This window comes from Mobula hypostoma, chromosome 8, assembly GCF_963921235.1.
Source record: "Mobula hypostoma chromosome 8, sMobHyp1.1, whole genome shotgun sequence".
Classification (NCBI taxonomy): Eukaryota; Metazoa; Chordata; class Chondrichthyes; order Myliobatiformes; family Myliobatidae; genus Mobula; species Mobula hypostoma.
In genome coordinates, this window is record NC_086104.1 from 114742713 (window position 1) to 114760198 (window position 17486).

At 42.7% G+C, this 17486-nt stretch overlaps 1 protein-coding gene across 2 annotated transcripts; it reads right to left on the bottom strand.

The window, feature by feature from the left end:
- Nucleotides 1–259: 259 nt before the first annotated feature.
- LOC134350210 (zinc finger protein 226-like) lies at nucleotides 260–4410 on the bottom strand. Of its 2 annotated transcripts, none has more exons than XR_010018847.1 (2): nucleotides 4358–4390; nucleotides 260–582 (listed from the first exon to the last, which is right to left on the bottom strand). XR_010018847.1 is itself a non-coding variant. In XM_063055197.1 (2 exons), exon 2 carries the CDS (start codon nucleotides 2876–2878, stop codon nucleotides 1529–1531), a length of 1350 nt encoding a protein of 449 aa, XP_062911267.1. In that variant the 5' UTR covers nucleotides 2879–3202; nucleotides 4358–4410; the 3' UTR covers nucleotides 1415–1528. The 2 variants fall into 2 exon arrangements, 1 of the variants encoding a protein (XP_062911267.1); XM_063055197.1 differs by lacking the exon at nucleotides 260–582 and adding an exon at nucleotides 1415–3202 and having other exon boundaries at nucleotides 4358–4410.
- Between the last annotated feature and the right edge of the window lie 13076 nt (nucleotides 4411–17486).

Consider the following 17486-nt stretch of genomic DNA (forward strand, 5'->3'; position numbering starts at 1 on the left):
TGTAAATTAGTCGGCTCCATCTTGGGTTCTAGCCTACGAAGTATCCAGGACAACTTCAAGGAGCGGTGTCTCAGAAAAGCGGAGTCCATTATTAAAGGCCCCCGGCACCCAGGGCGTGCCCTTTTCTCACTGTTACCTTCAGCTAAGTGATACAGAAGCCTGAAGGCACACACTCAGCGATTCAGGAACAGCTTCTTCATCCGATTCCGAAATGGACATTGAACCCATGAACAGTACCTCACATTTTTAATATATGTTATTTATTTTTGCACAATTTTATCTATTCACTATACGTATACTGTAATTGATTTACTTTTTAAATTATTTTCTTCTATATTATGTATTGCATTGAACTGAGGCTGCAAAGTTACATTTCACAACACAGCCGGTGATTCTGATTCATCACTGTCATCCACACTGAGTCGCTAGGGGCCGCTGTAGAGTCAATGTCATGTCCACCCTGTCATTCAGATGGTGTCGCAGTTTCGGAGGACTGTCCCATGTAGGCTGTAATTCTCTGGAGTTCTGATGGTGCCACTGTTTTCAGCGGCCGATACAATTTTCCGGATTTGCATGGTGGCACTGTAAAGGTAAATTAGAGAGAAGCTTGAGAAGTAGGTGCCACCCCGGCCGGAGCACCAGCATGAGTGTCATTGCAACGTTACCCATCGAACAGCCCACTTGAAACCGCGCCTGCGCTGTTTGCCATTGTTTTAGTTTGTTTGAGCTTCGGGCAAAGGATATAGTTAAAGAACAAATATTTGCTGTTTAAACCTTTTACCCTATGATGCTGTTGTTGTAGTTTATTTCGTTCATGTTTCTTTCCATTTGTAAAATGCTTTACTCTTACCGTTAACATTTTCACTTGCTCACACATTCGATCAAACTGACCACCAGGCTTACCTCTAATCATCAGCAGTCATTATCCTGAGTCTTATCCCAGACTTTCACAATATCATCTAGAAGCCACGTTTTACTACATTCAACATTGACGGGATATTTCAATACTGTACCCTTATCAAAATTGGCTGATTTAAGTGTTTAAATCCATGGTTTTATTTTAGAGGGCACGAACGAGGCATAAAACTTGCTGCTTCACTATCGATCGTTTTAGTCAGTTGATAGAACAGGAACAGAGCAGCGACTGGGGTCTGCTACTTGAAGAGTGAGAAACTAAAGATGGCGTCTAACATTAAACAGTTACTTCTATATCCAAAGATATTTTAAAAATCCATTCAAATCTATAGATAATAATAATCCAGTTAGAAAGTACTTAGTCAATACTGCAGTAAAAATTAACCAGTGAGAAAACACTCACTTTATTAAGTACAAAGAAACTTACAGAAATATACATTATACAGCCATGAGAGGCTTCTGCACCACAAGGTTCAATGACACAGTCTGAGCAGGTAAATGGCCTCTCCGCAGTGTGAACTGTCTGGTGCGTCTGTAGGCTGGGTACCCACTGATGTACCTTGAGCTAAGATTACTGAGCAAATCGCTCCACATAATCGGTGACTGGCCTCTACTATGTGTGAACTCGCTGGTGTACCTTTAGATGAGATAACTGACTAAATCCCTTCCCACAGTCTGAGCAGGTGAATGGCTTCTCCCCAGTGTGAGTTCGCTGATGCACCTTCAGAGAAGATGACCGAGTGAATCCCTTCCCACAGTCTGAGCAGGAGAACGGCCTCTCCCCAGTGTGAACTGTCTGGTGTGTCTGCAGACTGGATGCCCGAGTGAACCCCTTCCCACACACAGAACAAGTGAAAGGCCTCTCCCAAGTGTGAACTGACTGGTGTGCTAGTAGGTCAGATGACCGAGTAAATCCTTTCCCACAATCTGAGCAGGTGAACGGCCTCTCCCCAGTGTGAAAACGCTGATGTACTTTCAAATCAGACGACTTAGTGAATCGTTTCCCACAGTCTGAGCAGATGAACGGCCGTTCCCCAGTGTGAAATCGCTTGTGTACTATCAGATCAGATGCCCGAGGAAATCCCTTCCCACAATCTGAACAGGTGAATGGCCTCTCCCCAGTGTGAACTCGCACATGTCTCTGTAGGTTGAATGAGTAAGTAAATCCCTTCCCACAGTCTGAGCAGGTGAACGGTCTCTCCCCAGTGTGAATTCGCTGATGTACCTTCAGTTGAAATGACCAAGGAAATCCCTTCCCACAGTCTAAGCAGGTGAACGGCCTCTCCCCAGTGTGAACTGGCAGGTGTGTCTGCAGGCCGGATGCCCGAGTGAACCCCTTCCCACACACAGAACATGTGAACGGCTTCTCCCCAGTGTGAACTCGCTGGTGTCTCTGTAGGTTGGATGAGTCAGTGAATCCCTTTCCACATTCAGAGCAAGTAAATGGTCTCTCACCAGTGTGAATGTGTTGGTGTGCCAGTAGGTCAGGTGACTGAGTGAATCCCTTCCCACAATCTGAACAGGTGAACAGCTTCTCCCCAGTGTGAACTGACTGGTGTCTTCTTAGATGGGATAACAGAGAGAATCCCTTCCCACAGTCTGAACATGTGAACGGCCTCTCCCCAGTGTGAACTGTCTGGTGTGTCTGCAGGCCGGATGCCCGAGTGAATCCCTTCCCACACACAGAACAGGTGAACGGCCTCTCCGCAGTGTGAATTCGCTGGTGTCTCTGTAGGTTGGATGAGCCAGTGAATCCCATCCCACAGTCTGAGCAGTTGAATGGTCTCTGCCCAGTGTGAACACACTCGTGTGCCAGTAGGCCAGCTGACTGAGTGAATCCATTCCCACATTCAGAGCAGGTGAATAGCTTCTCCTCAGTGTGAACTTGCTGGTGTCTCTGTACATTGGATGAGCCAGTGAATCCCTTCCCACTCTCTGAGCAAGTAAATGTCCTCTCACCCATGTGAATGTGTTGGTGTGCCTGTAAGTCAGCTGACTGAATGAATCCCTGCCCACAGTCTCAGGAGGTGAACAGCCTCGTATCAGTGCGAGTTCTAGTGTGTGTCTGCCGGTGGGATGAGTGAGTGAATCCCTTCCCACAGTTCTCGATCAATTGATCGTCAGACGTCAGAGGCAGTCAATCAATGCAGTTGAAGGACTGATCTCTCGTGAACAAATGGTGGTGTGTTCTCAGCACCCCGGTTCCAGGGGATTTCACGGAGTTACAATAGAAAACATTTCAGACACAAAGCACCTTTCCAGCTGGGACGAGATACTTCTTCATCTCCTAGGGTCAACAACAGATACATCGGTGTTACAAAGGAAATACCTGGTCACTCCTTAATTATCTGCAGACACAGCAAAACTGACGTTTGAGATTCCCATACAGACACTTTGCTGTTTCTACCCCATAAAAATATTTACAAAGATCATCAGTGGGTGAAGGACAGCATTTCAGATGAGATGATTTTAGTCTCTATGCTGAGCTCTGACATCACACTGTTACAGCGAGCTTCAATCCAAGTCGGAGGAAGAACTCCTCAACTTCTAACTGGGCACGGATCAGGCATCCGGACTGACTGTCAAATTATCTGACAGTCTGCCTATCTGTATCAGATTGGGCTACTTCTGCCCGCCTTCAATATTTCACTTGGCACAGTATAACACTCTCCATCAGTTTTACTCACTGCTTCCTCTGAGGTGTGTAGCCACACAGTACCTGAAACGCTCCCACCCACATAGCCGCTGTTGCCTTGTTGCTGGATTTTCATTTATATCATGTCAATTTAAAGAGCTGCACAGTTTTCAGGCCATGTAAAAAATTCTTGCTCAGACCAATGGTTGGAAAAAAAATTAGATGGAGTATTGGTATTATTTCAAGTTCTGGTCATGTCCCACAGTGGTACAAAGAGCTCTGACCCCTCCCCAACACCAGATGATTGACAGTGATTAATTCATCAATGGAAATGCCAAGGAATAGGAAGGAGAGAACAGTAGTCTTTCTCATCGGAGTGTGGCACGTTTGTGTGTGAAAGCCCCAGGTCACTTGTTACCCGGGACAAAGGTGTTTGATATCTTTATATACCCAGAGAGAATGGGACAAAACATGTTCTCAGAGGTATAAAGGTCCAGAAAAAGAGTAGGTAGAACAAAGATAATTAAAGCTGACAGAAGGATGATAGTGTTTTTTTTTTCCCGAGCTCCTAATGCTTGGGTTAAGACCGCTGGAGCTCGGCTGTGTCTGAGAAATCCATCCGCCCTCGCTGATCAACAGAAAACTCCCCGGAGCCCCAGTATTGATCGTGAGGCTGAGAGAGGGAAAAGACCGGGGCTGTCCCAGGGTGCGGGGCCACGATGTGTCTGGGTTCAACAACAATTGTCCTTGAGTCGAGGGGATGAATGCCAGTGCTGAAGAAACCCCCACACGAACACCCACTCCTACCTGCTGCTGATCCTCCGACCTCCAGTCTTTTTTGTCCACTGAGCGCATGCGCGACTTTCCGGATCTGCCTATTTAATCAATGGTCACCGACAGACGCGCAACACGAAAGGTTCATCAGATGCTGGAAATACAGAGCAACACACACACACACACACACACACACACACCCCTGAAGGAACAGCAGGTCAGGCAGCATCTAAGCAGAGGGATAAACAGTGTAGGTATAGGCAGTCGACGCCATCAATGACCTTATCCACTTTGGAGAGCTCCCAGCAACTGCCACCACACATTGCTCTCTGACCCCGCACTGTTCATTTCCACCTTCTACCCAAGATTCTCAAACCGGACCGTCGGTGTAGGCCGATTTTCTCTGTCTGCTCCTGCCCCATTGAATTTGTGCCCTCGTAACTAGGTGTCATTCTATCTCCTTTGGTTCAGTCCCTTCCCACCGACATCCGTGGTGCTTCCTTTGTCCTTCATCTCCTCAGTAACATTCAATTCCCTGGCCCTGATCCCCTCAAATTCACCATGGAATCCAGTCCCTATATACTTCTACTCCCCCATCAAGAAGGTCTCAAAGCTCTCCAGTTCTTCCTTGACAAAAGAACCAACCAGTACCCCTCCTAGTCCTACACCACCCTCCTCTGTCTGGAAGAACTGGTCTTCACCCTGAGCAATTTTTCCTTCGGCTCTTCCCACTTTCTCCAAACTCGAGGGGTAGCTATGGACACTCGCATGGTCCCCACTATGCTTGTCTCTTCGTTGGCTACGTCAAAGTCTTCCCCAGTAATGCTCCCCAACTCTTTCTCCACTACATTGACAACTGTATTGGTGCTGCTTCATGCACCCATGTAGAGCTTGCCAATTTCATCAACTTTGCGCCTATCTTCCACCCTGCCCTTAAATTCACTTGGCCCTTCTCTGACTCCTCCCTCCCCTTACTTGATCTGTCTCCATCTCTGAAGACAAACTGTCAACTGACATCTTTTATAAACCTACTGATTCCCAGTTATCTTGACTATTTCTCTTTCCACCCTGCTCCTGCTTCCTGTAACAATGCTATTTCCTTGTTTTAGTTCCTTCTCTCCACTGCACCTGTTCCCACAATTTGGCTTTTCAGAGATGCCCTACTTCCTTAAAGAATGAGGTTTGCCTCCCTCCGCTACTGATACTGCCCTGAACTTTATTTCTCGTACAGCCACGCTCACCCCATTTTCCAGCCGCCTTCATAGTGAGAGAGTCCCTCTTGTCCTTATCTACCACCCCATCAGGCGCTGCATCCAAAACACTATCCTCTGGAACTTTCGCCATCTTCAAAGGTTACCCACACGCCCTCCCACCCTGGTTTCCGCAGGAACAGTCTTTCCATGATTCTTTTGTCCATTCATCCCTCTCCAATAATCCCCCTCCAGGCACTGATTCCTGCATGCAGCCTAAGTGCTACACCTGCCCATTCACCTCCTCCCTCACAGGGCCCCAATACTTCACCTGTGAATCTGCTGGGGTCATCTATTGTGTCCAATGCTCCTGATGTGGCCTCCAAACTGCATCAGGAGGAGGTGTAGGGGCAGGTGTATCACTTGTTCCGCTTGCAAGGATAAGTGCCAGGAGGGAGATCAGTGGGGAGGGACAAATGGACAAAGGAGTTGTGTAGGGAGTGATCCCTGTGGAAAGCAGAAAGTGAGACAGGGAGGGAAAGATGCTTAGTGATGGGATCCCGTTGGAGGTGGTGGAAATTTTGTAGAATTATGGGCTGGACACGAAGGCTGGTGGGGTGGTGGGTGAGGACAAGGAAGGAAGTTTCTTATCCTCACCTATCACCCCACCAGCCTCCTCCCTCACTACTATTCAAGGCTGTAAACAGTCCTTCCAAGTGAGGCGACACTTAAATCTGTTGGGGTCATATACCGTGTTTGGTGCTCCTGGTATGGCCTCCTGTATACTGGGGAGACCCAATGTAGATTGGGAGACCACGTCACCAAGCATCTATGCTCCGTCTGCCAGAAAAATCAGGATTTCCTAGTGCCCAGCCATTTTAATTCCACTTCCCATTCCCATTCTGAAATGTCCATCCGTGGCCTGCTCCACTGCCATGATGAGGCCACACTGAGGTTGGAGGAACAACACCTTACATTCCATTTAGGTAGCCTCCAATCTGATGACGTGAACATCGATTTCTCAAGCTTCTGGTAATGCCCCCTCCTTATTATTTCCCATCCCCTTGTTCATTATTTCCCATCCCCTTGTCTCCTTGCCCACCCATCGCCTCCCTCTGGTGCTCCTTCCCCCTTTTGCTTTCTTCCAGGGCTTTCTGTTGCTTTCACCATTCAACTTCTAAGCTCTTTACCTCGTCCCTCCCCCTCAGAGTTTTACCTATCACCTGGTGTTTCTCTCCCCGCCCTTTTAAATCTATTCCTCAGCTCTTTTTCTCCAGTCCTGCCAAAGGGTCTCGGCCCATAACGTCGATGGTACGCTTTTCCATAGAGGCTGCCTGGCCCGCTGAGTTCCTCCAGCATTTTGTGTGTGTTGCTCAGATTTCCAGCATCTGCAGATTTTATCTTGTCTGCTGAGTTTTACCAGTGCTTTGTGAGAACTGCTTTGGATTTCCAGCATCTGTAGGTATCTTATGTTTGTGATATTCCAGGCATGATGAAGTGACTTGGCCTGAAATGTTAACTGTTTATTCCTCTCCAGAGATGCTGTCTGACCCCCTGAGTTCCTTCTGCATTTTGTAGAAATAAACATGTTTTCAGTCAGTTTCCAACTGTTGCTGATCTTTAATTTGTATCCACACCCTCCTGATCCAGTTCCTTCATTCTCCTCCCCGTAACCTCTAGCTTCCAACAGTATCTGCAGCCCCAAAGTCATGAGTTGTATTAGCCTCTCTTTGGTCTCTGACCCTGCTCCACAAAAGATTTACTCACTATTCTTCTCTCATACATCAGAGGAGAATCAGTATTGCAACAACTGAGCTATGTGAGGCACAGCCATTTGAAGTTAAGTGAAAGTATCCCATGACATTGTAAAGAGCAGGAAAGGAGGAGTTTAAACACTCACAACAATTTACTTTGGCCAAAAGCTCTGAGGAACGAAGAATGCCTGAGACAAAACCAGAACAAGCTCATCATCTTATTCAGCCTATAGAAAGTCATTCAAGGAAACCTCTTCACCCACAGTGTAACCTGTTATCACAGAGAGAGTGAGAGGCGAACAGCAGGGATAGATTTAAAAATACTGATATGGAACAGAATTCCTTTCAAAAGGAGAGCCAGTGAATGACATCTCACTGCTATCAACTCTATGCCGATTTATCAGTTCAGATTACAGACATATATACTGTATGTATTCGGGTTATCCTTGCTATGATTGTTGTGCTGTCTTCTCAAAGGCTCTTCTCCACATTCAAATGCTGATGACTGACAGACAGCAGAACTGACGTGCTGTTGTCTATGAGATTCCCACACACAAATCCTTTCTACTCTGTAAAAATAATTGTAAAAAAAATCAATGGGTGAGGAATAACATTTCAGCTGAGATAATTTTAGACTTTTTGGTGAATTTGAAGCAGCAACGCTTCATCTTCTAACTGGACGCAATTTAAGCATCCGACACAAAATCAAATGCTCTGTCTTCCTGTCTGTATCTACCCTTCATCAACCTGTGATTTGGCTCAGTTTGTCTCTCTCCATTAGTACAAATTCATGTTCTGGGCATGTCGCACAGATCGACTGACAACATACTGTATTTGCACAGCTGCTTCTGGAGTCTCTCTGATACTGTGACCTTGACCTTCCCGATAAACAGAGAGCAATGCCACTGAACCTCAAGATGAGGGAATTAGGCTTTCTCATTTGACGTTGACAAGTGAGGTTTTGTGTGTGGCTGGAATAAGTAGGTTGTTTTCAGACTGGAAGAGGAAACTTTAGGAATACCCCAGCAGGAGGGAATGACCAGGGAGTGCAGTAAAGGTCAAAGTGTCGTCTCCCTTCTGAACCACTTGATGCAGAATCACAACGTCGTCATCAGATTTCCTTCCACTGTTTCTGTCTCATCAGCAGACTTGGGCAGTTCACATCTCATTCCCTTCTCCTAGTCATTAAACAGTGAACAACTGTGACCAAGAACCGATCCCTGAGGTACTCCTAAAGTTACCTCTTCCAGTCTGAAATCCTAATTACCTCATCTTGAGGTTAAATGGCATTGCATAATGAAAGGCCTACATAGAGTGAATCTGAAGTGGATGTTTCCTGTAATGGGTGAGTCCAGAAACAGAGGGCACAACCTCAGAGTAGAATGAAGTCCATTTAGAATGCTTGGCATTTGCATGTCCAGGTAATCACTGCTCCATTATGCTGATATTTAACTCCCTTCTTTTCTTTGTAGTCTTGATCAAAAGCACAGTAACATTACACTCCCTGCTTAGCCGTACACATTGAATAACCACAAGGCAATAAGACAGAGGGGCAGAATTAAAACATTCATCCCATCGAGTCTGTTCCACCATTACATCATGGCTGACTTATCCTTCTCAATCCCATTCTCCTGCCTTACTAATCAACAACCTATCAGTCTCTGCTTTAGATACCCCATGTCTTGGCATCCACAGTCGTCTGTGGCAATGAATTTCACAGATACACAATGCTCTAGCTAAATAAATTCTTCCTCATCTGTGTTCTAAATGGATTTCACTCTACTCTGAGGTTGTGTCCTCTGTTTCTAGACTCCCCCATTACAGGAAACATCCACCTCAGATTCACTCTATCTAGGCCTTTCATTTTTCAAGATCTCCACCCCCACAAATTCTTTTAGACTCCAGCAAGTGCAGGCCAAGGGCCAAAGCACAACGTGCCTCAAATCTTAATCCTTTCGGTCCTAGAGTGATTCCCGTGAAACTCCTCTTAACCCTCCCCAATGACAGCACATCTTTTTCTAAGATAAGGAGCCCAAGACTACTCCAAGTACAGTCGGACCAATGACTTATAAAGCCTCAGCATTGCTTTTATATTCTAGTCCACTCGAAATTAATGCCAGCAAAACGCTTTATCATTTCATGTACAAACAATCAGTCTACAAATATAAGCTAATCTTATGCATTTGTATTTATTGTGATTTTTATTGTTTTCATTATGCTTATTGTGTTTTTCTTGCTGTGCTGGGCCTTGAATAACAATTATTTCACTCTCTTTTACAATTGTGCACTGAACAATGACAACAAACAGACTTGAGTTTGGAATCTGGAATCTTGAGTCTACTATTCCTCTCAAATTGAATTAATGTATTTGCTTTCTTACGACCAAATCAGACTGCAAGCTAACCTTAAGGGAATCCTGCACTTGGACACCCAAGTCCCTTTGTACCTCCAGTTTCTGAGTTGCCTCCCTATTTAGAAAATAAACTATGCCTTTATTTCTCCTACCAAAGTGCATGACCATACACTTGCCTAAAATATATTCCATCTGCCACTTCTTTACCCATTCTGTTAATCTGCCCAAGTTATTCTGCTGATCGCTGCTTCCTCAATACTACCTGTCCCTCCACCTGAATATAGAACACAGAAATCTACAGCACATTACAGGCCCTTCGGCCCACAATGTTGTGCGGACTATGTAACCTACTCTAGAAACTGCCTAGGAATTCCCTAGCACATGGTCCTCCATTTTTCTAAGCTCCATGTACCTACCTAAGAGGCTCTTACTAGACCCTATTGTATGCACTTCCACTGCCACCAGCAGTGCACTCCACACACCCACCACTCTCTGTGTGAAAAACTTACCCCTGACATCCCCTCAGTACATATTTCCAAGCACCTTAAATCTGTGCCCCCTCATGTTAGCCATTTCAGCTCTGCGAAAAAGCCTCCGGCTATCCACGGATCAATGTCCCTCATCATCTTATACACCTTATACACCTTTACAGTCACCTCACATCCTTCATTACTCCAAGGAGAAAGGGCCAAGTTTAGCTGCCTTTGTGTTGTCCCCAAACATGGTCACAAAGCCATCAATTCTATGATCCAGCTCATTGACATATAACGTGAAAATAAGTGGTGCTAATACCGACCCCTGTGGAACATCACTAGTCACTGGCAGCCAACCAGAAAGTGCTCGCTTTATTCCCACTATTTGCCACCTGCCAGTCACCCAAACTTCTAGCCAGGGTAGTATTTTTCTTGTCATACCGTATCATGTGCTTTTATCTTGTTTGCCAGCCTCATGTGTAGCACATTGTCAAAGGTCTTCTGAAAATCCAAGTAAACAACATCCATTGATTGCCCTTTGTCAATCCTGCCTGTTATTTCCGTAAACAATTTCAACAGATTTGTCAGGCAAGATTTCCCCTAAAGGAAAACAGACCTTCTGGTCAAGATGGTGGAGACAAACAACAATTCCTTGGGTGACATCTTCCAGGTAGTCAATCATTTCAGTTTTTTTATTTCTTCTACTTATTCTTCTCATCTTAATTTTGGTTTTGAAACCATTTGAGTCTGGGACTTACAGTCTGCAATTCGATCAAGTGAGCTAGTGCTCTGCACATCCCCGAGGAAACTCCAGGAGAGAAATGCAAGCACAAGCTACCATGAAGAGAAGTTCAGAGACGAAGCGAAGGGCCGTGATTGATGACACCAATTAAAGCATTGAGGGAGATTGAAACATTGAGGCAAATGTGGAGGAGAGCGAGTGGTTTGTGTTGCTTCCCTCGGAGAGCCCACTGGAAGGGCTGGGGTTTGTGTCGCTGCCCTTGCAGGGGCCACTGGTTCGAGTTGCTACCCTCAAGGACATTCACACAGTGGGCTAATCAGTCACTGTGAAATATTCCCCCAGTGTGTGGGTGATGCATGGAATCTGCGTTCAGCTGATGAAAATAAGATGGCATCTAACATTAAAGACCCCCATCACCCTGGACGTGCCCTCGTCCCATTGTTACATAGAAACATAGAAACATAGAAAATAGGTGCAGGAGTAGGCCATTCAGCCCTGCGAGCCTGCACCACCGTTTATTATGATCATGGCTGATCATCCAACTCAGAACCCCGCCCCAGCCTTCCCTCCATAACCTCTGACCCCCGTAGCCACAAGGGCCATATCTAACTCCCTCTTAAATATAGCCAATGAACTGGCCTCAACTGTTTCCTGTGGCAGAGAATTCCACAGATTCACCACTCTCTGTGTGAAGAAGTTTTTCCTAATCTCGGTCCTAAAAGGCTTCCCCTCTATCCTCAAACTGTGACCCCTCGTTCTGGACTTCCCCAAAATCCGGAACAATCTTCCTGCATCTGGCCTGTCCAATCCCTTTAGGACCTTATACGTTTCAATCAGATCCCCCCTCAATCTTCTAAATTCCAACGAGTACAAGCCCAGTTCATCCAGTCTTTCTTCATATGAAAGTCCTGCCATCCCAGGAATCAATCTGGTGAACCTTCTTTGTACTCCCTCTATGGCAAAGATGTCTTTCCTCAGATTAGGGGACCAAAACTGCACACAATACTCCAGGTGTGGTCTCACCAAGGCCTTGTACAACTGCAGTAGTACGTCCCTGCTCCTGTACTCGAATCCTCTCGCTATAAATGCCAGCATACCATTCGCCTTTTTCACCGCCTGCTGTACCTGCATGCCCACTTTCAATGACTGGTGTATAATGACACCCAGGTCTCCTTGCACCTCCCCTTTTCCTAATCGGCCACCATTCAGATAATAATCTGTTTTCCTATTTTTGCCACCAAAGTGGATAACTTCACATTTATCCACATTAAATTGCATCTGCCATGAATTTGCCCACTCACCCAACCTATCCAAGTCACCCTGCATCCTCTTAGCATCCTCCTCACTGCTAACACTGCCACCCAGCTTCGTGTCATCCGCAAACTTGGAGATGCTGCATTTGATTCCCTCATCCAAGTCATTAATATATATTGTAAACAACTGGGGTCCCAGCACTGAGCCTTGCGGTACCCCACTAGTCACCGCCTGCCATTCTGAAAAGGTCCCGTTTATTCCCACTCTTTGCTTCCTGTCTGCTAACCAATTCTCCACCCACGCCAATACCTTACCCCCAATACCGTGTGCTTTAAGTTTGCACACTAATCTCCTGTGTGGGACCTTGTCAAAAGCCTTTTGAAAATCCAAATATACCACATCCACTGGTTCTCCCCTATCCACTCTACTAGTTACATCCTCAAAAAATTCTATGAGATTCGTCAGACATGACAAATCCCTGCTGACTTTGTCCGATCATTTCACCGCTTTCCAAATGTGCTGTTATCACATCTTTGATAACTGACTCCAGCAGTTTCACCACCACCGACGTTAGGCTAACCGGTCTATAATTCCCCGGTTTCTCTCTCCCTCCTTTTTTAAAAAGTGGGGTTACATTAGCCACCCTCCAATCCTCAGGAACTAGTCCAGAATCTAACGAGTTTTGAAAAATTATCACTAATGTTACTGTCAGGAAGGAGATACAGAAGCCTGAAGGCACACACTCAGTGATTCAGGAACAGCTTCTTTCCCTCTGCCATCAGATTCCAAAATGAGTTTTGAACCCATGAACACTACCGCCCTTTCGCACTTTTTAAAATATTATTTGTTTTTGCGCTATTTTAATTTAACTATTATATATACATACATACACACACACATAATGTAAATGACTTATTTTTTTCTGTATTATCATGTATTGCATTTTACTGCTGCTACCATTAACAAATTTCATGACATATGCCAGTGATATTAACCTTGATTCTGATGTACATGGTCTGCATACTTTGATAATAAATGTACTTTGAACTTTCAAAATGCCGTAAATTTGAGTCCAGATTAAAGATGGTTTTCTGTCACTCTTCAATGAAAAGTATAAAGGGAACCATTAGCTGAATGTTCAATGGAGCAGAGACAGGGTCAACACAGGGCACTGTTTGGGGTTCTGGAGAGTGGTAGGGTAGGGATAAGAGCATATGATGAGCTGGGAAACAGAGCTAGGATGTGGCAATGAATGACAGAATAACAACATTGTAAAGTATTACACACAGAGAGTAGAAACATTAGATATAAATATACAATGGGGGGGGTCTTGAGTTATGAGGAAGGATTTGGATGTCCTTGTAGACTCATCACCATCAACATCTGGACAATGCACAGAAGTGATTAGGAAGGCTAATATACAGTTGGGCTATATAATGCACTCAGTGGAGTTCAAGTCCAGAAACAATTTCCTTAAGCTGTATGATGCACTTGTGAGGCCCCACCTTGAATACTGTGTACAGTTTTGGTCTCCATATTGTGCGGGATGTGACATCACTGGAGATACTCAAACGCACTTAGATTAACACTAGCTAAGACAGAACGAGGAAGAGGAATAACAGATATAAAATTTAGACAACAGTCAGATAAAAGTCCTAATGATATATTTTCATCAAAACAGGATTCAGCATTCCATGTGAGCATATGCAATTCTGATAAGAAATATACAGCAGTAGACTTTAATGAAAGCATAACCCAGGTAAATGAAGAAATTATCACTACTGAAGGAAATGTTAAACAATGCAAGAGTATGACCCTCCATGGAAGACATCCCCATGAGTTGAACAGACTGGACATCAACAAGGAAGCCTGGCTCAAAGCTGGACACCTCTTCCCAGAAACTGAGGCATTTCCTGTGGCAATACATCATTGTAATGTGGTTAACACAAAAATTATCAAAAACACATCATGAAAGTCCAACAAATTCAAGATGATAAATGTGGAAAATGTCAAGAGAAACTTAAAATATCCAACACTTTATAGGATCCTACAGCAGTTTAACTGCAGTATGTTGTCCATTAACTTTAACTTTCTCCTCACATTCTGCTTGTTTTACATTACCATACTTACAATCATTAATCATTATCATTATCATCATCATCACACCCCCGCCCCCGTACCTTTAAAGATTCAAGTACATTTATTTACAAAGATTGTATGAATAATACAATCTTGAAATTGCTTGCTCACAGGTAGCCACAAAGCAAGAAACCCGAAATTAAAGAACAAAAAATAAAGACCAACACCCCATGCGTCAGAGAAAGGAAAATAAATACAAATGATGCTAACAATTGAAGTGAACAACAATATTTGGAACCAAAATTGAGTCCCCAGATCTGAACCCTGGAGCAGCTCAGAGTAGACCCAAAGCCTCTCTGATCAGTTTATCACATTAGTGGGCACGGAGCACAGAAGCCGGAACAATCTTCATAGCCTCAGCACTATGGAAAGAGAAGTGATCATCACGGAGAACCAGCGAAGTTGGCTCTTGCCCCAAATCCTGACAGTTTTGAGTTTTTAGATTTATGGAATCTGAGCTCCGCTTTTATGAATATTATCCAAGTGAGATAATGGAACAAAGATCAAAATTTGCCCTGGTAATGAAATAAGCATATGATAAAAAAAACTTTTTCCATCTTTGAGGTACCCGACAAGAATTAAAATTTTTCCTGCTAGTTCTCCTCGTACTTCTTTTGATCCAAAAGCTGCACTGGACTTTGTTCAGGCTATACCTGCCGCTGTTGAATGATCTATCTGAAAGGCTGTTTAGCTATCTGCATATTATTCGCATTTTAGAAAGAAGAGCTTTGAAGGTCATTTGTATATTTCACTGAGAGACTAATTAAAGAAGACAAGGAGAGTTGTTCATCATTGCATATTGTTGGTTTTCCTTTGGAAAGATTTATGGCTTAAGTATCTCTGTCTAAATGATCTTTAAACATTCTACGACTGAGAGAAGATAAGGGGATTCTTTTAATTTAAAAGAATCTTTAATTTAATACTTGGTTTGTTTCTTTTTTTTTAATTAGCTAATTGGTAGTTTTTTTCCTACTAATAGGGCTTTTAATATATTTTTTCTGTTTTATTATAGCATTTTATAATTGAATTTAAAGCTTTTATAGGGAATTAATATTAAACTTAAAGATGACACGGGTTTTTCTCTCTAAGAGATAACATTATTTTGGTACTTTCTTGTTTATTAGTCGATGGAATGTAAATACCTTTTTTTGCTGAGACTTTATTGTTTTTTTCACAAGGTCACTCTATTTTTTTACTAACCGGGGAGAGGGAAAGAAAACACAGACAGGGCAGTCAGTAGCTTTGAATTCTATCGTAGATCGCTTGCCTTTTTCGGGTTTCTGGGTGTGGGTGGGTGGGTTTAGAATTAGGAGTTTTTTCCCATTGGGTGGTTCCAGAGTATGCGTGTTTTTTATCTGGCTGTATTCTTCATCACTGCCATTTTTGATTATCCCGTATTGGTATGTGCTCTGTGCATGTATAAAGTAGAATAAAATTATAGTTTGGTATTTAAACGGATTAAAATAATAAGTTGGAATGTACATAGTTGGAATCATCCTATTAAACGAAAAAAGACTTTTAAAATTATTAACTGATTCCCACCTGATATAATTTTTGCTCAAGAGACACATATCAGGGCAGGAGATCAAAATAGATTTTTTAGATGGTGGAATAGTTTGCAATTCCACTCTACTTCTCAGAGTAAAACAAAAGGCGCGTCTATTTTTACTAAACCCAATATATTTATTCAAGAGGATATTGAATCAGATTCTAATGGTAGATTTTTAATTGTTAAAGGAGCAATCTGTAATAGAAAAGTTGTTTTGGTTAATTTGTATGGTCCTTTTTTTAAAAAGGTATTTGCTTTACTGCCTGGTTTAAATGAATATATGCTGATAATGGGTGGGGATTTTAATTGCTGCCTAAATCCTATGATTGATAAGAGCTCAACCAATCAGTGACTTCCAAATCGACCCACGTCATTTATTAATTCTTTTTTGATTAATTTTGGGTTGATTGATTTGTGGAGGTATCTTCATCCTGATAATAGAGAATATTCTTTCTTCTCACATGTTTATAAAAATATTCAAGGATCGATTATTGCTATATCTGATCATGCGCCTCTGAGTTTGTCTTTTGAATTTGATGATGTCATTCTTGCCCGCCCACCTTGGCGCATGTCTCAGACATTATTGCGAAACTCTGACTTTGTCAGTTTCATTGAAACCCAGATAAAAGAATTTTTTCTTTTTAACGATATAGGGGGTATGTCTAAATTAGTTATATGGGATACATTTAAAGTATTTTTACATGGTCAGATTATTTCTTATTCAGCTAAACTTAAAAAACAAACTAAAGCAGAATTAGATAGAATTTCAAAACAAATTAAAGATTTAGATAATATCTATGCAATTTCCCCCAATACTGATTTATTTAAACAAAGGGTGGAACTTCAATCACAATATAACCTGTTATTAACTCATCCCATTGAAGGATATTTGCTTAAGTTAAAGAGCCAATTTTATATGTTTGGAGATGAAAATAATAAACTGCTTGCATCTCAGTTAAAAATGGCTACAGCCAAAAGGCAAATCATGAAAATTTGTAGGAAAGAAGGTATCTTAGCTCAGGAATATGAAGAAATTAATAAGATTTTTCAAGATTTTTATGCTGAGCTTTATAAATCTCAATGTCCGTTAGATTCCTCTGAAATGAACGCTTTTTTACGAAAGATTGTTTTTCCTAAAATCTCGGCTGAGGATCAAAAAACTCTCGATGCTCAAATTACTGAAGCCGAAATTCATAAAGCTATTTTTTCAATGTAATCTGGTCAGTCCCCAGGACTTGATGGCTATCCTGTAGAATTTTATTAAAAATGTGGAAAGTTGCTTTCTCCGTATATGTTGGAAATGTTTAAGGATTCTTTTGTGAAGGGTGACTTACCTTCTACTTTTTATGAGGCTTCTATTTATTTAATTCTTAAAAAAGATAAAGATCCTACTGACTGTGCTTCATATAGACCTATTTCATTACTGAATGTCGACGCTAAGATTTTGTCAAAGATAATGGCCAATCGTTTGGAGAACATTTTGGGTAAAATTATTTTTAAAGATCAAACAGTCTTTATAAAGGGTCGCCATTCTTTTTCAAATGTTCGGAGACTATTTAACATTATATATTCGTCCTCTTTTAAAACTCCACAATGTGTTGTATCTTTGGATGCTGAAAAAGCTTTCGATTGAGTGGAATGGAAATATTTATTCAATGCTTTAGAGAAATTTGGCTTTGGTGCTAATTTTAATTATTGGATTAAAATG

Coding starts and splice junctions, on each gene's coding strand:
- LOC134350210 (XM_063055197.1), bottom strand. CDS start 2,878: ATGGGTGAGAGGACATTTACTTGCTCAGAGAGTGGGAAGGGATTCACT.